The following is a 21,042-nucleotide window of genomic DNA, read 5'->3' as shown; positions in this document are numbered from 1 at the left end:
CTCGGCCTTGGCCAGCTGAGCGGCCACCAGCAGTTCAGAAGAAATCCTGGGGCAGCAAAAATAGGGGACAGGGAAGGTCAGGTGGTGATGTCGCGGTGCCGCCTGCCCCACGGGGCTGACCTGGGAAAGAGCCGAGCGCTGCGGCAGAGCTCTGTGTCCCAGCTGCCCTCGGCCAGAGCTCTTCACTGGATGCCAGGCTGGGGTGCCAGTCTGACCTTTCCCATCCCTCGTGCCCATCCCCACCTCCTCATTTCAGACCCAGCTTCTCAGGCAGATCCCCGAACTGGAGGAACTGGGAGGCATCTGAGGGGCCAAAGCTGCAGAGGCCAAACTCCTCTGGCCGCTGCGGCCACGGCGTGTCCCCTCCTGTCCCTTCCCTCCCCACCTGAGGCACTGGCAGCTCCTTGTTTTGCTCCTGGGGGCCCGGGGCAGCTGAGGAAGTTACCAAACATGGGCTGGGGGGGCTCGTGACGGCGGAAGGAAGCGGAGGAGGGCAGGGAGGGGCCGTGCCAGGGCTGCAGCGGTGACAAACAGCGCCTGGGGCCGCCAGGCTGACACAGCCAGCTCGGGGAAAGGGCTCTGGAGCAGGGCCACCTCCAAGGGATGTCGACACCAGCACGTTCCTGAGTTCCTCCTTACTGCTGGATGAGTTCAGGGGAATGTGGGGATGCCGGTGCCACACCAGGGTGACAGCAGGCAGCAGGAAGTGATCCCAGGTGGCTTCTGGGTCACACAGAGAGCAGGAATGGCATCCTCAGTGGCTCCCAGCCACAAGGAGAGGTATTGAGTGTGGCTGTGGTGACACCAGCAGTGATGCCAGGCTGTTGAGCTCCAGCCAGAGCAGCCATGGAGCAGCTCTGGCACATCCCAGCTCAGTTCCTGCCCCTGGAGCTGCCAACCAGCTGCAGCAGGGGGAGGAAGCTGAGGCTGTGCTCTGATGAGCTCATTTAGACCTTTGAGTTCTCTGTGAACACCCTAGAGACAAAGACTGGGTTGGGTTGGAAAGGACCTTAAAGGTGATCTTGTCCCAAACTGCCAGCAGGTGAAGGGACACCTTCGGCTGAACAAGGGGCTCCAAGTCCCGTCCATCCTGGCCTGGGACACCGAAGTTCACCTTACCCCGAAGTTCAGTTCATCACAGTCTCGTTGCCATTCCTCCCTGCTCCACACCCAGACACGCTCCCAGAAACAGCAGCTCCACCCCAGCCCCACACGGGGAGTGCAGCATTTCAGCCCCCCCAAAATGCCATGAAGTCACCAGCTCTACACTCAGGCCGAGCTCTGCAGACTGCAGCCAGCACTTCTCCCTGGGGCGCTGCTGGTGCCCAGAGCAGGGATTTCCAGGGGTTTGGGATGGCTGGCCTGTCCTTACACAGCCCCGGGGCTGCTGGGCTGCCCAGGCTCCAGGTGAGCCCGCTGCTTCCCTCTCTCTGAGCTCCCCCAGGAACGGGGATCCCAGCCCGGCAGAGCTGCTCTCTGCCTCCCCCACCGCCTGTCCCCGGGGGGAAGGGGAAGCAGCGTCACTGAAAAGGGAACCTTCTTGTCTCTGGTTTTCCCCACAACTTGTGTTTTTCATTTCTCAGTGCGCACTCAGAGGATCCTGACAGACTCTTCCGCAGCCCTTGAGAAATGAAACTGGGGCAGAGCCCTCGCTGCGGGCAGATCTGACACCAGACCTTCCCCTTCCACCTCCCGGGAGGAGGAGACAGTAGAACTTTACATGACCCAGTCTGCTGAGGTGTCACAGGTATTCTGGCAGTTCTGGGCTGGGAGGACTCCAGAGCGGTCCCAACTCTCGGCAGATGAGTCTGATCTGCCCTGCCCTGGGGCTGCCGGCATTCCCAGCGCTTCGCTCAGCCCCGGCTCCTCCTTCGGGCGGCACTCAGCCCAGGCTGGAGCCCTCTCCTCGCTGCTCAGAGCTCCCTGCCTGGCAGCCGGGGACTCCTGCCCGGGTCCCTGTCCGGGGCCAGGCGGAGCGCAGGCAGCCCCGCAAGGGGCAGAGCCTGGGAAGAGCCGGGCCGGGAGCGGCTTTCCCGTGGGCTGAGGTTTCCACCCTGCGTCCTGCCGGAGAACTGCACCGGTGGAGCGAGCTCAGCATCCCCCGGGGGTGCAGCTCAGCTGGGCAATGATCCCCGGAAAACACCTGCCAGGAGTGCTCTGCCTCTGGCAGCGCCCCGGCTCAGCCCGGAGCAGGCACGATGTGAGGGCTGAAATTCCGTGGGTCCCGTGCTGTCTGTGGCTGTGGTGACCCTCAGCCCTCTGTCTGTCACCTCAGAGTCTCCAGAGCCGGCAGCACCTTCGCTTCCCGAAGCAGCCCAGCTCCTGGTGAGCTCCTCAGCCATCGCACCGGGCTCTGGGCACTGGCAGCTCGGCTGGGCCCACACCAGGACTCGCTCCAGCTCCTGATGGCACTGAACAAATCTGGGCAAAAAGGAATAAATCTGGGCAAAAGTTAATAAATCTGGGCAGTGCCTGGAGCTGGCTGCACGCTGGACCTGTGCTGGGCTCCCCCCAGGCCTGGGGACAGGGGGACACATCCCTGGGCAGCCACACACCCAGAGGTGGAGGTGGCAGCGCCCCGGGGCTGTGAGGCCGGAGCAGCTGCCGTTTGTTCTCCTTGCCCGGGTCACAGCCCTGTCACCCAGCACAGCCACCAGGGCCCCGGGGCAGCACCGCCCAGCCGTGTGCCACCCCTCACTGCCGCCGCCCCTCCACTTTTGGGTGCACGTTTTATGATGGCCAAGGTGTAAATCGGGTAAATCTGAAAATCTGAGTAGAAACCAGAGTCCTGCACCCCTCGGGAGCTGGGCTGCGCCTTCCCAAATGCAGGGCCTGAAATACTTCAGCAAGGGACATCCCAGAGCAGCAAGGGACGGCCAAGATCCCCAGCTGGGACACCTGGGGCTGTTTGGCCTCTCGGGCGCTTTTGCTCCCAAATGCGGCTGCGGCGGGAGAGGGCCCGGACCACAAGAACAAGGACGGGGATCCCGTGCCCTCCCAACCCCTGGAGGGGTCCCTCCCCCGGACACGACCCGTCCTGTCCCCATCCCGCTCGGCGCTGGGACCCCAGCAGATGGCAGCAGGGCCTCAGGGTGAGCTCCATGGATCGCTTCTTCCCGCGAGTTTCCTTTTTTCCCGGCTCGCTTGAAGCGAGAGTGATCTGTGCAAATCCGCCGCGGGTGCTCCTTGGGATGAGCTGGACTGGGAGAGGGACATCTGCCCTGCTCCCTGCCCCGGTGACAAACTCGGCGTCCTCTGCAGGCACCCGAAAGCTGTGCCCGCACCAGCCGTGAGGAGAGAACGGGGTTTGTGGGCAGGGTTTATCTCGCCCCCGGGTAAATGGCAAAAATGGGACAAAGATCTCCCCCGGGCCAAGCAAAAGAGGCTGGAAGCAGGACAGAACCGGGCTGGAGCAGCCCGTCCTCAATCCTCCTGTGGGGTAGCAGGGCGGGCAGGACGCGGGAGGTGCTCAGGTGGGCCCAGGTGAGACCTGGCTGACGTTCCGAGCTGCCTTTCCTGCGGCGGACACCAGGAGCCTTCCCAGGGCTGCGGGCAGCGCTCTCTGCCCGGTGTCCGGGGAAGCCGGGACTGACCGGGAGCGCTCCATTCGCCTTCTCCCACCCCTCACCCCTCCATCCCGCCCCTTCGTGCTTCCCGGGCGCTCTCCTCCGGCATTGCGGGGCTCGGGCACGCCGGGATCGGCTTCCAGGCAGGCGACGGTGGCGCCGAGCAGCGGGCAGGCTACAGCGAGGAGTTCGGCCGGGCAGACGAGCGCTGCCCAGCTGCCCCTGCCGGCCCGGAGCGGGCCGGGGGTCCCGGCAGGGCTGGGGACGGTGCGGACCCCCCCGGCCCGCAGTCAGGGCCGTGCCGGGGCTTTGGGCTCCGCTCGCTCGGATCCAGCCGTGCCCCTCGGCCTGGCACGGGCTCCACGGCGATCGGGGAACGGCGCCGGTGGCGGCTGCAGGGACGGACGGAGCGCCGAGACAGAGCCGCGGAGCTCAGCCCAGCAGCGGCGGCTCTGCGGGACCCGGCCCGGCATGGGGCATGAGGGCTCCGCGTCCCGGGAGGGGCACGGGAAGGTTCCTCCCCAAAGCCCGGCCGGAGCCGCTCCCGCCGCCTCTCCCCAAGCTCCTTTAGAGGGTTAGAGCCACTCGAGGGCCACTTCATCCCCGCTTAATGCATCCTTCATTATAATTAGGTTAGGATGGCTGCCAAAAGGAGCCCGAACGCGGCGCAGGGCCCTGCGGAAAGATGGCAGGGCTCTGCTCAGGGCTGGGCCAGGGCTGGTTCCCAGCACCCCTGATTTTGGGGTGCCAGGAAGGCCCCAGCACTCGCCGTGCCCTGGCTGATATCCAGAGGACACTTCCCTGAAGGAAGATGCAAACCCAAAGCCTGGACGGGGCTGCTGCAAGGCCCCCTTTGCCCTGCCCCAACTCCCCCCCTTCATCTGCGATGCTGAGGCAGAGCCACCCCCGGGCTGCCCCAGCTGCAGTCGGAGCTGGGTCCCACGAGCCCACTTGTCCCTGCGGAGGGAATGCTGGAGAAGAGTTCATGATCTGGCACAGGGGGTTCCCGAGAGCTGGCAATCCGGAGGCTCTGGGGATCCGCGTTTCAATAATCCTGCTCCTTAGGTAGCTGAAATGCCCCCAGCCCTGCCTGCCCCGGCCCCAGCCTCTGCCCCGCTCCCTCCCTCCCGGGTGCCCGTGTTTGGGGCGCAGGAGGAGCTGGGGTCCGGAGGGTCTGCTCTCTTCCTGGCCCGTTTTTCCCTGGAGGAGCCCCCGGCAGGGTTTCCCAGCCTCAGCTGCCTGCTCCTTCTGCACCCAAACGAAGGCGTTGTTTCCGTGGGGGAGCGCACAAATGAATCGAAGGGTTTGACAACGCTGCCACCCAGGAGCGCCCCTGTTTTCCTGTTTTGCCTGGGAGCCGCAGTGCTGCAGCGGCTGGATCCACCTGCTGGATCCTCCCTGAGCCGCCCTGCACCAGGCTGGCTCCTCCTGGGGCCGGCCGGGAGCTCTCCTGGCTGCGGGGTGCCCCGCAGCTCTGCTGAAAATAAATCAGGTATTACTCCCTGAGCTTCCCAGCCTGCCTGCCCTAAAGAAAACATTTTGCAAGAGGAAATATAGTATTCCGGAGGCTTATCTCACTTGGTGGCAATTGTGGGTGTATAATTGAAAAGCGAGTTGATCATTAGAGGTTCGCAGAGATGCTGAATAGCCCAGTGTTCAGCGGTCTCTGCCAGCCACGGCCAATTTACATTAAAGGCTTGGTTCCTTCTCCAGCCCACTTCTCAGCCCCTGGGAAATCTCCTCGGTGCTTATTCCTCGTTTGCAAGGACTGTCCAGTGCGAGGAAGAGTCCCGCCTGGCTGGGCTGTCGCCGCTGCCCGGGCTGAGCCGGGATGTCCCTCGCTGACGGCGGGCGCTTGCGGGAATCCAGCATCAGCCCCGCGTCCCGCACTGAGTCGGGCTTGACCCGCGTTCCCCAAACGGTTACATTGTAGGGAAAAATTCCTTCCATTCTTTTTTTCTTTTTTTTCCCTATGACTGAGAGGAGCCAGAGGTGTGGTCTCCCGGGAACTGAAGAGAAAACTGGATTAGGGGCCAAGGAGCTACAAAGCGCTCGGGGAAATTACACTTGTTTGGGAGCAAAGCGTAAATATTAGAGCGACAATAATAACAATAACTGCCTGCCGGGAGCCACGGAGCTTTAGGGTAGAGGATTAAATGTCATGTGCAAATGTTGTCATCTGTGCTGGCAGAGCGACATCAGTCCGGGAAGAGCCAGCGGTGCCTTCTTCCCTAATTCCCTTGGAACCGGGCTTTCTCCGCTTTCTCCGCGGCGTTTCCAAGCCAAGGAAGGCGAACCAAGGCATGGATCCGCATCCCTGCACAATCCCTCGCCCTCCCCCTTCCCTCGCTCGTGGCAAAGGCGCGACCGGCTGATCATTTTCGCATCCCCGAGGCGGCCCTCGGGAGCTGCGGGAATTGGGGAATGCCCCGGGCTCGCTCCGCGGCGGCTCGGCCGCGGATAAACCTCTGCAAAGGGGTTCGGGACAGCGGGGCTGCTCCTCCTGCGCTGCGGGACCGGCACGGGGGTGCCGGAGGGTCCCCGTGATGGGGAGCGGGGAGAGCCGGAGCCGTGAGCGGCGCAAGCGGCCTCGGGCCCGGTTGAGCCCCGCGCTGCCCGGCGGCCCCGCCGCAGGTGAGGGATGCGGCGGCGGCGGGGTCGGGCCGGAGCCGGGCCGGGGGAAGCGGAGCGGGACCCGCGGCCTCTCCTCGGTCGCTCCGCCCGGCTCCGGCCGCCGCTGCCCCCGGGCTTGCCGAGCGAAGTTTGGGGGGTTTGAGGCGAGCAGCCCCGGCCGCCCGCCGGGCCCGTGTTTAAAAGATCGCGGAGATATTTTCACACCTCAAACCGCCGCCCCCCTCTCTCCTCCAGCCCCCATCGCCTTGATTTAGCCCTTGGTAATTAATTTGGCATTTCAGAATAGCTACTGGGCTGGATAATGGCCTCATTCATCTCCCCAGCCTAATCTGAACAGAATCTGGAAGAAAAGCTTTCAGAAAGACAGAAACTGCCATTCGGCAACTGCTCAAAAGAACTGTCACTCCAGGGGAATAAATCGCTCCTGATTATTTCAACCCGGGTCTCCTCTGCTTTTCCAGCCGCTCGCGGTCCCGCCGGGGAACGGCCCCCCGAGAGCCGAGGAGCAGAAGAGCCGCTCGGGCTCTCCCCCTCCCTGCGCCAAGCCCGGGCGGTGCAGGGGGAGGTGGGCGAGGAGCAGCGCATTGTTCCCGGCGAGGAGGACGAGCTCCGGCGCCCGAAGCCATTTGACTTTTAAAACAGCCTCCGAGCGCCGGGGCCGCCTTTCCGCCGTCCCGGTGCGGCTGAAATCAAGCCCTTCCCGGTTCTCCGTCCCGGGGGCTTCTCCCGGGCCAAACGCGGGGGAACGGGGAGGCTCCGCTCTGCCCCGGCCCGGCCCGGCCCGGCCGCTCAGCCCCCGGGCCCGCACTGGGGCCGGCCGCGCTCCCGGGCAGGGACCGGAGATGATGCTCCGGTGTGGCCCCAGCGGTGTTTCGTTCCCGGTGTCGGCACCGGAGATGCTCCGGTGTGGCCCCAGCGGTGTTTCGTTCCCGGTGTCGGCGCCGGAGATGCTCCGGTGTGGCCCCAGCGGTGTTTCGTTCCCGGTGTCGGCGCCGGAGATGCTCCGGTGTGGTCCCAGCGGTGGCCCCGGTGCTGGTACCAGCGAGGCTCCGGCCCCGGTGCTGCAACCGGAGATGCTTCGGCATCTCACCGGGCTGACCTGGGCAAGGATCTGTCCCCTCCCGAGGCGGGACGGGGCCGGGGCTGGCTGGTGCTTCGTGACAGGAAAATCAGATTCGAGGTGCGGGGCGATCCGTGGAGGGCACGGCCTGGTTCCCCGAGCATCCCCCGTTCCATCCTCCCGGGACGGGGCCAGGCCCCGGAGGGCCCGGCAGAGTCGGGCCCGGCCCGGCGAGCCGCGCCTCGGTCCCCGCGGAGCCGCTTACGTGCATTTGATAGCTCGAGGGCGAGGTAATTAGAGGAGAAAGCCTCAGAAAATCACGTTAATGACCGCAAGAGCCATTACAAACCCCGGGGGTTGTGGAACACCGAATAAACCCGGCGGGAAGGGCAGGAGGGAGGCGAGAGCCGCGGCCCGGGAGCGCCGGCGGGCAGCGCGGAGCCCCGCGCTCGGCAGCGCCGGGAGGTTGTTAAATTAACACCCTGCTAATGGGATTAGGCAGCACCTCGGCTTTGCGGGGCAGCCCCGCGGGGGCCAGCTCTCCTTACATTCACCCCGGTTTTTGCTGTGAGGCGCTGAAGGACCGCGCGGGCTTTGAGGGGCGGCTGGGCGATTTTAGAAACCCTCGCGGATTTTAAAGAAACGCCGGGATTTGAGCCCTGCCCTTCGCACCGGGGCATTCCCGGGCCGGAGAGAGGGTCCGGGAGCGTCCCGAGCAACCGCGGCCAAACCCGCGCCTTTCCCCCGAGGGTCCCGGCAGCGGCACCCCCGAGCGAGCCCCGCGTGTCCCCCCGGGCACAGCAGCCGTCCCCCTGTCCCCGTCCCTCCGCAGCCCCGGCACGGCCCGGATACGGGCGGACAGGGAACCCGCGGGGACCCCGGACACGCGTGGCCGAAGGAAAAGCGCCGGGCGAGTAAAGCGGGGGATCGCAAACGCCGAGAGAGATGCTGGTGGCGGGCACCTGCAGGGGCCCGTGAGCCCGAACGTGGGCTCCGGGCTGGGGATTGCCGTCCCCGTTACGCGCCGGGAGAGCCCGCACGGCCGGAGATGTCCCGGGGCTTCCCCGGGCCTCTGTCCCGGCCTGTCCCTTAATCCAAATCATCCCACTCCCTCCTTGGGGCGCCCTCCCAGAGCTGGACGGGAGCGCACCCCTCCATCCATCCCGATTCTGCAAACAGGGCCGCGGCTCAGGAGCGGGGTTAAAGCTTCCTCCGGGGCTGGGGGATCCCTGCACTGTCCGTGAGTGTCCCGGGCGTGCCGGACTGCGGCCGAGTCCCTGCGTGGCTCGGGTGGGACCAGAGGGACCGGACCTCCCCCAGCCCGGCCCGGCGCGTCCCCATCCGCACACATCGCTCCTCTTCCCCCGGCCATGGAGGGCGCCGGGAGCGGGACGGAGGGGCCGTTTCCCGGGGAAGAGTTAACAAATCCCGGGAGCGGCGGGGCTGGGGGGGGCGGCCGGGGGGGTCCGGGGGGAGCGATGGGGGCAGGGAGGCTGCGGAGCCCCGCTGCCCTGCAGGGAAGGCGGTTGCATTGCCAAAGACGCCCCGCTGGGCTAGCAGGCCCGGGAGCAGATTAATCAGGCACTAATTCAATTTACAACAACCACTTTTATTCAGCTCGGTGGCAAGGAATTCAAAGCGGGGAGAGGGGCGGGCGGAGAGGAGGGGGCGGAGGCCGGCCCGGGGCTCGCCGCTGCCCGGGCAGCCCCCGTCCCCTCGGGCCGCTCTCCGGGGAGGGCACCGCGCCGCCGTGCCAGGGCCCGGCCGCTTGAGTGACACGGCGTGGGCAGCGCTCCGAGAGAGGGCACCTCCGTTGGAAAAATAAAAGTGCCCTTTTAATCAAAGCGGGAGGGAAGGGGGGCGAGCGCGGCGGCCGGGAGCCGAGGCAGGGAAACTCCGCTCCCTCCGGGACCGTCTCTCCGGGTGTCGGCAGCGTCCCCCAGGGCTGTGTCCCCGGCCCGGGGGTCCGCCGGGTGGGTGGGAAGGGGAGAGTGGGGCCGGACCACGGCCCGGTGCGGGACAAGTGCCGCCCTTTAACCCCTTCCTCGCCTTAACGGGAGAGCCGACTAACTGCAGAGCGAGGTGGGGGGCGGCAAGAGGCGCCGCGCAGCCCCTTGTGCCCGGTCTGCCCCTCTTCCCCGAGACCAGCCCCCTCAAAGCACCTGCCGGGGGTCGCCAGGCCCAGCAGTTCCCGTGCTGTGCTTACCCCCGTTAAACTTCCCCGGCACCGCCTTTTCTCAGGGCCGAGGGCAGCGGGAGCCCACTGGGGCCGGTGTCCCTTCCGATCCAGCTCGGGGGGCCAGTCCCTGTCTGTCCCGCTGGACAGGGGAGGCCAGCAGGGGCCAGGTGGGAGAGGTCCCCGCCCTGATCCCCCCGGCGTGCCCACAGGTGGGTGTGGGGCTCCTCCGGGCCGCTTCCCCCCTTCCCGCTCCAGGCCCGCGGAGCATCCCCGGCCGCAGGGCGCGGGCGGCCGCGGCTCCCGCCGCCCCGTCGGGGGCACAGGGGGGCGAGGGGAGCACAGGGGCCCTCGCCCGGCTCCTCGGGGCGGCTCGGGAGCCCCGCGGAGGAGCTGGCGCCCACCACCGCGGTGTCGAGGCGGGCTCCGTCCCACTCCCATCCCCCCCCGCCCTCCCCGAGGCCTGCGCGCGTCTCTGGCTGAGCCGCCAGTGGATGTCGTTGTTCTGTTCCTTGAGCGCGATGTCACTCCTTTAGCATGACCTCAAACGCGGCGGGGGCTGGGACCGCCAGTCATTCTCCGTGCGAGGGCCGGGGCGGGAGGCAGGCGGGACCCAGCCCCGCCGCCAGCCCCACTTTTGTGGTGCCGCCGCCGTCGCGGGCTCCCCTTTCTCCGCGGGGCTGGCCGCGGGGCGGGCGATGCTCCGGGCTCCCTGAGCCGCCGCACCGCGTCCCCGGCCGAGGCGCCCCGCGGAGCGGCGCGGTCGAGCGGCGGCTCCCCGGTGCGCCCCGCGTCCCCCGCCCCGCTGTCCCCGGGCCGCGCGGAGGTCGCGCAGGATGCCGCGGAGGGGAGCGGAGGCGCCGCTGGCCCTGCTGCTGGCGGCGGCGTGGCTGGCGCAGCCCCTGCGCGGCGGCTACCACGGCGTGAGCGTGTTCGCCGTGCAGAGCGCCCAGCCCGACCCCTGCTACGACGAGCACGGGCTGCCCCGCCGCTGCATCCCCGACTTCGTCAACTCGGCCTTCGGGAAGGAGGTGAAGGTGTCCAGCACCTGCGGGAAGCCGCCCTCGCGGTACTGCGTGGTGACGGAGAAGGGCGAGGAGCAGGTCCGCACCTGCCACCTCTGCAACGCCTCCGACCCCAAGCGCGCCCACCCGCCCTCCTTCCTCACCGACCTCAACAACCCGCACAACCTGACCTGCTGGCAGTCCGACAGCTACGTCCAGTACCCCCACAACGTCACCCTCACCCTGTCCCTCGGCAAGAAATTCGAGGTGACCTACGTCAGCCTGCAGTTCTGCTCGCCGCGCCCCGAGTCCATGGCCATCCACAAGTCCATGGACTACGGCAAGACCTGGGTGCCTTTCCAGTTCTACTCCACGCAGTGCCGCAAGATGTACAACAAGCCGAGCCGCGCCGCCATCACGAAGCAGAACGAGCAGGAGGCGGTGTGCACCGACTCGCACACCGACGTGCGGCCCCTCTCCGGCGGCCTCATCGCCTTCAGCACCCTGGACGGCCGCCCCACCGCCCACGACTTCGACAACTCGCCCGTGCTGCAGGACTGGGTGACGGCCACCGACATCAGGGTGACCTTCAGCCGCCTGCACACCTTCGGCGACGAGAGCGAGGACGACTCCGAGCTGGCCCGCGACTCCTACTTCTACGCCGTGTCCGACCTGCAGGTCGGCGGGCGCTGCAAGTGCAACGGGCACGCGTCGCGCTGCGTGCGGGACCGCGACGACAGCTTGGTGTGCGACTGCAAGCACAACACGGCCGGCCCCGAGTGCGACCGCTGCAAGCCCTTCCACTACGACCGGCCCTGGCAGCGAGCGACGGCCCGGGAGGCCAACGAGTGCGTGGGTGAGTCCCGGCCGCGGGCGGGAGGAGGACGGGCACGGGGCGCCGAGGGCCCCGGAGGGGCGGCGGAGGGAGGGCAGAGCGAAGGAGCCGCGGGGCACGGCAGCGAAAGGCACGGGGACATCCAGGGACACGCCGAGCGGCGCGGGGACAAACAGGGACACGGGGAGCCGCTCGGGGACACGCAGAACGGGATAGGAGGAGGACGCTGAGGTACCGGAGGTCGCGGGGATGAGGACGGGACCCCGAGGGGCGCGGAGCGGGGATGTGAAGGCACTCGGGAGCGCAGGGGATGGGACACTGAGGCGCCCGGAAGCTCCAGGCAGGGGACACCGAGGTACTCGGGAGCCCGCCGGTGACAACACCGAGGGACCTCCAGGTGCAAAACGGCGGGCACGGGGAGCCTGGGACCACCGGGCAGGACGCGGGGATTTGGGGCAGGGGATACCGAGAGCCGCGGGGCCGTGGGACGGGGACACCGGAGGCACCCGGCGGCGCAGGACGGGGTTAGCGGGGGACTCCGATGAGCAGAGCAAGGGGAAGCTCGGAAACGCGAGGCAGGAAAAACCGAGGAGCTCAGGAGAGGGGATAAGGGACATTCCGCATTCCGGGAAAACGCCGTTCGTGTCCGGAGGAGCGCGGAGGGGCCCTGGCCGGGCAGGGGCTCCCGTCCCGCGCAGGTCCCGGCAGGGGAGCCCGCAGCTCACGGCCCGGCTCCGGTCCGGGGATCCCGGAGCTCGCCAGCAGCCCCGCTCTCTTCCCCGGGACACGGGCTCCGAGCCGCCGCCGAGCCCGAGAGGCTCCGCGTCCGGGCGAGACCGGGACCGGGACCGGGAAAGGGCTCTGGCCCTTTCCGGAGAGGGAAGGCGGCCGGGAGCAGGGCGGGGAAGCCGGGCAAAGCCTGCAGCTCCCGTCCCTGCATCCTCAGGAGGTGCGGGCGGCCCTGGCAGGCGGCGGAGGGGACTTGAAGGAGCCCCAGGGCCGAATGAGAACCGGGCAGCAGCCGGTTCGTTCCATCTGGGGCGAGAAACGCGCCGTGCCGGCTGTCCCGGGCGGACACGGAGCGTCCCTCGCCTCCGCCGAGGCGGACAAGGGTTAAGGGCTTGGCCAGTTCTTCCCCTGAGTCCCCACACATCCCGCCGAGCGTTCCCTCCGATCTTCCACCCCCGCTTCCCAGCGGGATCCCCGCGCCCCGCCGCTCCTCTCCTCGCGGTTTCGGGGGCCGGTGCTCAGCCGTGTGCCCGTGGGGACCCGGCCCCGGGTTGGGGTGTCCGGACTGGGCGCCGGGACTGCCCGGCCCCGCGGAGCGCAGCCCCGGCCCCGCCGCCGCCGCCGCCTTGCCTTGTTTACACGGAAAACACGGCCCCGTCTTCCAAAATATTTGCAGCTCCGACTATAGGAAAAAACCCTCGCCGAGCGGCCGGGCTTGGCCGCCTTTTTTATTTTTTTCTTTTTTTTTTTTTCCCTTTTATTTTGTTTTCTTTCCCTTCTTTTCATTTTTTATTTTTTTCCCCCAAATCACAATCAGATGTGTGCCTCGCAGAGAGCGCAATTTCTTCGCCGGCGTCTTCACCAGGAAGGCACGGCCGAGCCGGGTTATGCGGCGGGGAGAGGGGCCCGGTGGCACCGGGGCACACGCGGGGTCCCGGCAGCCTCGGGGCGGTGCTCGGGGCCCGGCGGGGCGGGGGAAGCGGCCGGGAGGTGCCGCGTCCCGAGGAGAGCGGGGGAGGCTGCCGGGGTCGGCTCCGGGTTTGCGTTTCCGCCGTCCCGCGGGTCCCGCCGCCCGGCAGCGCTCGGGTTGGGAGCTCCGCGTGTCGCTGACATCCCAGCGCTGTCTCCTGCCCAGCAGCGAGCCCGGGGGGCAGGAGGGGTCCGGCTCTCCCAGCCCCGGCCGCGCTCCCTGCCTGCAGTCACCGCTATCAGCCGTGCCGCACATTTTGGGGCGGTCTCGAGGTGCTGTCGGACCCCCGGTGTACCCTGCAGGATCCCCAGGCTCTCCTGAGAACGCTTCCATTCACTGATCGTGCTGGCGCCGTGCTCCCACCGTCCTTCTCCCTTCCAATGCATTTCCAATAAAAGGGAAGCGAGTTCCCAGTTTCCAGTAAAACATGTCACTCTCATGCCAGGCTTTGCGTTTCAGACCATGTGCGCTCCGAGCCGCCTCACACTCCTGCGAACGCAGATCGCTCTGTTTTTTCCTTTTCCAGCGGCTTTGCTGGGAAGCGGGTGTTTTGCAAGGATGAAGCTGCCGTGAAACAATTTTCCGCAGCCCGGTGCCGCCGCTGCTTGCCTGGGGCCGCACCTACCGGGCTGTGAAACCGGCCCCGGCTGCCCTGCCGAGCGCACCGCCTGCAGTAATCCCCGCAGATAAAGATCACAATGACCCGTCCAGCTCACGACCGTCGGCCCACCCCGGTTCTCTCCCAAATCCCGGGTGGAAGTCGGGCCCCGGGGCAGCGCCGGGGCGAGCGGGGCGCTGCTGCTGGGGCCGCCGCTCGCCGCTGCTCCTTCCAGCGCGGACCAGAGCGGCCAGCGAGCGACAGGGGCATCAGCCGCATCCGCTGAATTTGCATCCAGCGCCGCTGGGAGAACTGGTTGCCTTTTTTTTTTTTTCCCGCTGAATTTACTTTTTTCCTTTCTGGAAAATCGTTGGGAGTTTTCTTTTTCTTTTCATCCAAAGAGAAAAAATTATAGAATGTGTCTGCTCTGCTTAAAAATTTGGGTGTTTTCTTTGGTGAGCCCATTCCCCCTGCCAAAACTGAATCTTTGTTCCTATTCATGCTTATTTGGGGCTGAGAAAGAAATGCTCTGGGGTTTCTGACAGAAAGTCAAAATTTCCCATGGGAACGCTTTTTACCAGCCAGATCGAATTTTTCTTTAGAGCTCCTTGCGAGATGCCGGCACTGCCCGTGGAGAGGACAGGGCTCGTCCCAAGGAGATGCTCTCCAGGGATCTGCTCCCGCAGAGCTTTCACAGCTTCAGGTTCCCATCAGCTTTACCTGGCAAGGAGCTCATCCACGTCGAGCTTGGCCTTGCGGTCCGGCTTTGGCCGGGCGCCTGGGAGCCGCAGCGCTCCGGGGAGGACTCGGCTTGGAGAAGAGCTCGGAGGTCTGTTCTCCATCCTGCTCTCTCCAGCGCCGCTGGGCTGGCTCTTTGCTCAGCGCTGGTCCAGCCCAAGCCCCCTTCTCCAGCCCAGCTCGTCCTGATGCAGCTCCCAGCTCCCCCAGGAGAGGAATTGCAGCTGGGAAAGGTCTGAAGTCAAACGCTGCCAGAGCTCAGCTGCTGGTGAGCTCGTGTGGACGCAGGAAAGTGCAGGCAGGGTCTTTGATCGGATTTCACTCACTAAAACACAACGAGCGCCGTTCCACGGTTCCTCCAGAACCACGGTGCCGGTCAGAGGCTGGGGACGAGCCGGACCAGCGCCCTCCCTTCGCTCTGCACGGAGCACCTTCGCCTGTGCCTGGGATGAGCCCAGGCTGCATCCCGCTGACAGGCACTCGGAGAGCTCCAGACTCAGTTCCAGAGCCGGCTCCGGAGCCCCAGAGCTCTCCCCACGGAGCCGGGAGATGCTCCGGCCCTGCAGGTGTTCCTGACGTCAGCGCCGGCCGCAGGTGCCGGGCGCCGCTCGGATTTTGGCCTCTGCTCGCCTTGAGAGCGTTCCGCAGGGCCGGGAGCGAGCGCAGGGGGAGAAAGGAAACACATTGTGTTCCCAGATAGGGGATTTGGCACGGGCAGCGCGGGGAGCCTGGCGCGGGACGGGCTCTGCTGCGCCGCACCAGGGTTCCCAGGCTGGGATGTGCCTCATGGCGCAGCAATTTCCGAGCGAGTTCTTGTTCGGCCAAAAGGAAACTTCGCCTCGCACGAGGCGCTGACCAGGAGCTCTGAGAGGAGCGCCCACCAAACGCTCCCAGTGAAAAGCTTCCTCCCAGCCAAACCTGGGCCTTTGGCACCCCCGTGGTGGTCCCGGGAGGCGTTTTCAGGGCAGCGCTTGTGAAAATAGCGAACGGGCCCCTCCACCCCCATCACAGGCGGGGAAATCAGATCGTCCCACGCAGCCCGCTCCTCTCCTCTGCTCCCGCTCAGGGATGGGAGGGGTTTCATGCCAGGGCGTTCCTGGGGTCCCTTGTTAAATTCAGGGGGTCCCTCTCCTTTGCCCTGCGTTTATCAGCTGCAGAGCTCTCCCGGTTCCGTCTGTCTGTGAGCCTTTTCCCCAGGCTGGCCCAGTGGGATACTGGGGAGCCTCGCGAGAGGATTCCTTCTCGTCTCCTTGGCCTCCAAACGGAGGAAGGAGTCAAGCTGGTGGCGACTTTGGCTGTGTCCCACTGGACAGGCCCTGCAGGACCCGCCTGTGAGCCAGAGGCTGTCTGCAGGGCCAGGCAGCCCCGAGGGGACAGGGCAGGGCGAGCCTGGGCCACCAGGGGCTGGCAGGGGCTCACAGTGGCCGGGGTGCTCTCACCAGGAAGGGCCGGGCTGGTGGGAAATGTCCTTTCTGTCTGCTGCTCTCCCGTGGGGCATCAGGGCTTCACCAGTGGTTTATCCTGAGGGGGACAGAGGGACAGGGGGACAGGGGACAGAGGGACAGGGGGACAGGGGGACAGAGGGACAGAGGCTCTGGCTGCAGCATGGGGAAGGGGAGTGTGGGTGGGACTGGCAGAGCTGGCAGGGACCTGGTGCCACAGGGGCACTGCTCCCTCTGCCCCTCCAGTTCCCCGCTGGGATGGGAGTCAGGCAGAGGAGCACAGGGGCCGTGCAAATCCCCCTGTGAGGAGGAAAGGAGTCTGGGTGTCCCCGTGTCCACCCTGCCCGTGGCCACGGCTGCTCCAGAGGGATGGGGAAGGTTGCAAGGATCCATCCCTTCCTGCTTGGAGAAACAGCCACACTCCAACCTGGGCAGAAAGGCTCTGAGCAGAAGCCCCAGCTGCCCCTGCAGGGTCCCCAGGGTGCCACAGAGGGTCCCCAGGGTGCCACAGAGGATCACCAGGGTGCCACAGAGGGTCCCCAGGGTGCCCCTGCAGGATCCCCAGGGTGCCACAGAGGATCACCAGGGTGCCACAGACGATCCCCAGGGTGCCCCTGCAGGGTCCCCAGGTGGCAGAGCAGGGTCCCCACAGTGTAACCTCCTTTGTCCACCCGAGGCAGGCGCTGGGCCTGGGCCTGGCAGCACAACTCAGCTCTGCCCGTGCCTGCATCCAGCCAGGGTTCGGGATTTTGGAGCTGCTCTGTGCTGGGGCTGCCTGTCACCTCCTGATGCTGACATCAATGCCCATCATTTCTGATAGCCAGGCTTGCCTTGGGCCTCAGTTTCCCCACGTGTAGGGAGCAAAGGGAGGCTCTGTAAAACCCTCTGGGTTTGGGTTGAGAAGCACACAGAGCGTTACCGCAGCATCCTCGTACTGAGGGAGCTGCAGCTGGGGCAGCCTCAGCAGCGAGTGGGGCAGAGCCTGCGAGGGCTGCGCTCCTGCCGGCTCCAGGTGCCATCCGTGGAGCCACGGGGCTGTTCCAGCCCTGCCTGTGCTGCCTGGGGAAGCACAGAGCGGGGTGGCTGTATTGCTGGGCAGATGGGTGCTGTAGCCATAGAAATTCGGGCCCAGGAGCTGCTCAGGCTCCCATTGTGGCCTCCCAAGGGAGCCTCGCATGGGCAGAGCTTTCTCACAGGCTTTTATTCTCAGGAAGCTTAAAGTTAAACTGATTTCCAACAGAAAGGTTTTTACACCAACAAACAAACAAACAAAAAAGCGCAGTTAAGGCTGAAACAAAACCAGGCTTGGCACTCCGGGTTGGACACTTGCCTTCCCTTGAGCTTGTCCACGGCTAATCTCTGCCCTCCTCTTTCTGGGCCAAATCTTGTCATCCTTATTCAGCCTCCGCTGTCCTCGCCTCGCAAACTCCCTGTGCCTGCCCGGGGGGACGTGCTGCTCTCCAGGGACGGAGCAAAAAGCACCCGAGGGCTCTGGAATCCCCACTGCCTGTGAAAGCACTCCAGGATTCTGGGATTTCCGTCTGGGAGCAGTTGGGAACACGAATTTGTCTCTAGATTCTTAATTTGTCTCCCCTTCGCCCTCAGGGATGGGAGATGGGTTTTTGCGGCCACGGAGGGGTGATGCCTTTTTGGCCCTAGATCTCTCCTGCCTCCGTTTTGTGACACCCAGCTTTTTGGCAGCGGTTTTGGAGGCTCTTGTGCTTTTTATGGGACTGCAGGATTTCATTCCAAGGAGTTCCTGGTATCTCTTATTAAATTTAGGCGATTCCTTTCCTCTACCCTGATTGATCACCCACCCCAAGCGCCTTCACCGTTCCCGTCCTGTGCGTGACCCTTCCGTGGCTGTGCAAGCAGAGTTTCATTGAGGACTTTCTGGAGGATTTCAGGGCTCTGTGTTGTGTTTTTTTCCCCACCAGTTTTGTCTTGGGGGACATCCAGGGCAGAGGAGATCACGGGTGGGTATGGCTGGAGCAGCCTGGGCACCTGCCTGGCATTGCAGGGGCCACTTGTGGCTGTCAAACAGCAGAAAAACCCCCCAGCAGCCCCAAGACCCACCAAATCCAGCAGCCACCTTTTCCTGGAGAGCTCTGGCCTGAAGCACAGGCCCCCTCGGCAGGATGATTTATTCGCAGCGCGTTCACGGTGGCACCGAACAGATCCCCCGTTTTTGAGGGGAGAAGGGAGAGGGTTGCTGCCAGGACGGGCCCGTGCAGCGGGCTCGGAGCCGGGCCGGGGCTCGGCGGTGGCAGAGCCGCATCTGCTCCGTCCCCAGGGTGCCTCTGGAGCAGCGTCTGCCGCTTGGCCTCCGCCGCTGCCGCCAGCGGGAAACGTTTGCTCTGCACAAGCCGAGCTCCCGTCCCGAGCAGCCCTGCCAGATCCCCGCTGCTTCCCGCGCGGAGCGGGCACGGCCGCGGCTGGCACGGCTCAGCCTGGCCCCGCAGCCCGGCGGGACGGGACAAGCGCCGTGTCTGCAGGGGTCAAAGCACGGGACAGGGCAGGGACACGGACAGGGACAGACACACGGACAGGGACAAAGCACGGGACAGGGGCAGGGACACGGACAGGGACAGACACACGGACAGGGACAAAGCACGGGACAGGGCAGGGACACGGACAGGGACAGACACACGGACAGGGACAAAGCACGGGACAGGGGCAGGGACGCGGACAGGGACAGGGGCAGGGGCAGGGGCAGGGACAGGGACAGGGACACGGACAGACCCACGGACAGGGCCAGCCAGGGCGGATCCGCAGCCGGGGCAATCCCGGCTCTGCCCGCCGCAGGCTCACCCCCGCTGACCGCGCTCCGGAGAGCCGCGGTGGGGCTGCTGCAGCGACGGGCGGGCTTTTCAGGAGATAGCTGTGTAATGGATTGCGTTTATGAGGGGATTAGGATGCCCTGGGGACTGATAAGGAGGCAGGGAGGCTTTTCCTGCTCTCAGCCAGGGCAGCCGCGCAGGATCAGGGAGGGAGCGGAACGGGGACTCCGCTCCCGATCCGCTCCGGGCAGGAGCAGCGGGACCCGTGTGAGTGAAACCCCGCACTGCGAGAGTTCGCTTTGGGCTCAGCAGAAACCAGGGAATCGGTGGTGGGGAGGGGAAAACCCTGTCTTCTTCTGGGAGATCCCAAAGAAACATTCCGGCCCGGGAGAGCGCGGGAATGGAAGGGACGCTCAGCTCTGCTGGGAGACGGCTTCATGGAAGAATTCTGTGCGCCGCTGGTTTTAGTGGAGACCGGAGTTTAAAAACTGATGGAGCGATGCGGGCAGAGAGATTAGTTTGTTCTGGGGCTCAGATGGCACGGGGGGCACTGACAGCACAAAGTGGGCACAGAACTGCTGCCCACGCCAGGCACCCCCTGCATCGCCGGGATGGCAGAGGGCACGGGAAGGAGCAGGCAGGGAAAGAGCCTGGGCTCGTGTCCCACACACAGCTGTGAGACCGTGGAAGAAATCTTCCTGAGCAGACGTTTCCACAAGCAGAAATTTTCCTTTCCGACCCTTTCGAAGTGTCTCGTGAGTGACGGGAGGGCTGAGAATCGCGTCTGCATCCCCCACCTGGACAGAGGGCTGGAGAGCAGGCAAGGAGCAAACCTTTATTTCACTCTCTCCTGGAAGTACAGGGGTTTTCTAAATCATTCCACAGAAGGGCTGGAAGGGGCCTCTGGCTTTGCCCAACGCCTGCTGTCACCCAGGCTGTGGTTGCTGGTGGAGAGGGATCCCCTCGGGCTGAGAGGACACCTGGGGGTGCTGCACTGGCAGTCACAGCCCCCAGGCCAAGTCCAAAAATAACCAGCAGAAGGGATGGTGTGGGCAGGTGAGGGGAAATTCCAGCACAGGCAGGGCGGAGCAGCCTTGGGAACCTCTGCTTGAGGACCAAAGCTGCGGCATCTCCCGTTGGGGAGAGATGGAGAGCCCAGGCCGAGAGCCAGCACCCCAGATTTCCCCTGGGAAAGGGTAAAAATGCCATGAGGGGCAGGAGCAGGCAGTGCGCGACACAGGCTGGGAGCAGCCCGGCTCTGTGGGGTTGTTTTACAGCAGATTTATCCTTTTTGATGTGCTGGGGCGGGAAACTCCCTCTGCCAGCGAGAAATAGGCCCAGGTTTGTTGATGGTGCCCCATGGAGAGGGGACAGCACTCCCGGTTTCTCGGGGCACAAGGGAGGGAGGGAGGGGAGGTGTCCCCCGTGTCCCAGGTGGGAGCTGGAGGAGGAGCACGGCAGGAACGCTGCTGGCTCAGCAGGCCCCGGCTCCGGGCTCGCTGCCACGTCCGAGCGGGGTCCGTGCGCTCCCGGGCCCGCCAGGGGAGCCCAGCTGCTCCCCCGATCCCATCCCCGCCGCCGCTGTGCTCCGGGCCCGGCGTGCCAAGATGGATGAGGTGTCCGCGTCATCTTCCCTGCGGTATTCTGGGGCCATCCATCACCCGGATCCCTGCCAGGCTGCGCTGGGTGGATCGCTGCGGTCCGTGCTTAGTTTTGACCGAGGCCGGCAATCTTCACTGGAATTATCATTAATTATCCTATGGGAACAATTAACGCCCCTCAGTGGCGGCTCTGCGGGTATTTGGGGTGCAGGCTCAGGCAGCCAGAGCAGGGTGGGTGAGGAGAGAACGGACAGCGCATCTGGTTGGAAAAGGGAGTTTTAACACTCGCGGGGCGCTGTCCCAGCGCTTGCTTTGCTCTCACAGCCCCAGAAGGACTTTCCTTCAGGGTCCGGGGTGTCATCCCTGCCTGGCCAGGAGACGCTCTGGGGACAGCTGCGCCCTGCGTGCCGGGAGGGGAGGAGAGGGCGCGGAGGGGCGGTGCAGGCAGGTGAGACCTGAATCCCGCTGTCCGCAGCCTCCTCCAGATGCAAAACCTTCCCCGGAGGGGTGGCCCTGGCTCCTCCCGGCTACCCCGGCAGGCAGCGATGCCCGAGCAGAAGGAGCCTGTTCCAGCAGCAAAGCCCCGGGGAGCGCGGCAGAGGCGGCAGAACCCCGGGAATGGAGCGGGGAGGAGGGAGGGTAAAGGACGGGAAGAGCCGCGGACAGGAGGAAAATATCCGCGTTTAAAAATCAGAGTTTGAGGTGCACGAGAGTCGCGAAGAGCGTCCTCGGGGTGGGTAAAGCCGCTCCCTCCTGGCGTGCCGAGAGCCCGTTGTTTTCCAGCCCCGTCTGATAAGCGGCGCAGCAGCAGCCCCGCGTTCTGCCTCCCTCTGTCAGCGCGGCCCGTCCCGAGCCGCGGCTGTTTATGGCTCATCCTCCCCCTTTTGCGAGAGGGAGTCGGTTCTGGTT

At 65.6% G+C, this 21,042-nt stretch overlaps 2 protein-coding genes across 2 annotated transcripts in view; both read left to right on the top strand.

Moving 5' to 3' along the window:
- LOC119709601 (netrin-1-like) overlaps positions 1–4,048 on the top strand; it is a 6,251-nt gene extending 2,203 nt beyond the window's left edge. The window contains exon 2 of the mRNA XM_038157573.1: positions 3,710–4,048. Coding sequence (XP_038013501.1) covers positions 3,710–4,048 — 339 coding nt within the window. The remainder of the gene's footprint in view (positions 1–3,709) is intronic.
- A 5,856-nt stretch (positions 4,049–9,904) lies between these two features.
- The window catches only part of NTN1 (netrin 1), an 80,498-nt gene continuing 69,360 nt past the window's right edge, over positions 9,905–21,042 (top strand). The window contains exon 1 of the mRNA XM_038157528.1: positions 9,905–11,296. Within this exon, the coding sequence (XP_038013456.1) occupies positions 10,273–11,296 (1,024 nt within the window). The 5' untranslated portion in view covers positions 9,905–10,272. The remainder of the gene's footprint in view (positions 11,297–21,042) is intronic.

The sequence above is a fragment of the Motacilla alba genome, chromosome 18, assembly GCF_015832195.1.
Source record: "Motacilla alba alba isolate MOTALB_02 chromosome 18, Motacilla_alba_V1.0_pri, whole genome shotgun sequence".
Lineage (NCBI taxonomy): Eukaryota > Metazoa > Chordata > Aves > Passeriformes > Motacillidae > Motacilla > Motacilla alba.
This window is presented reverse-complemented; position numbering and strand designations above follow the sequence as displayed.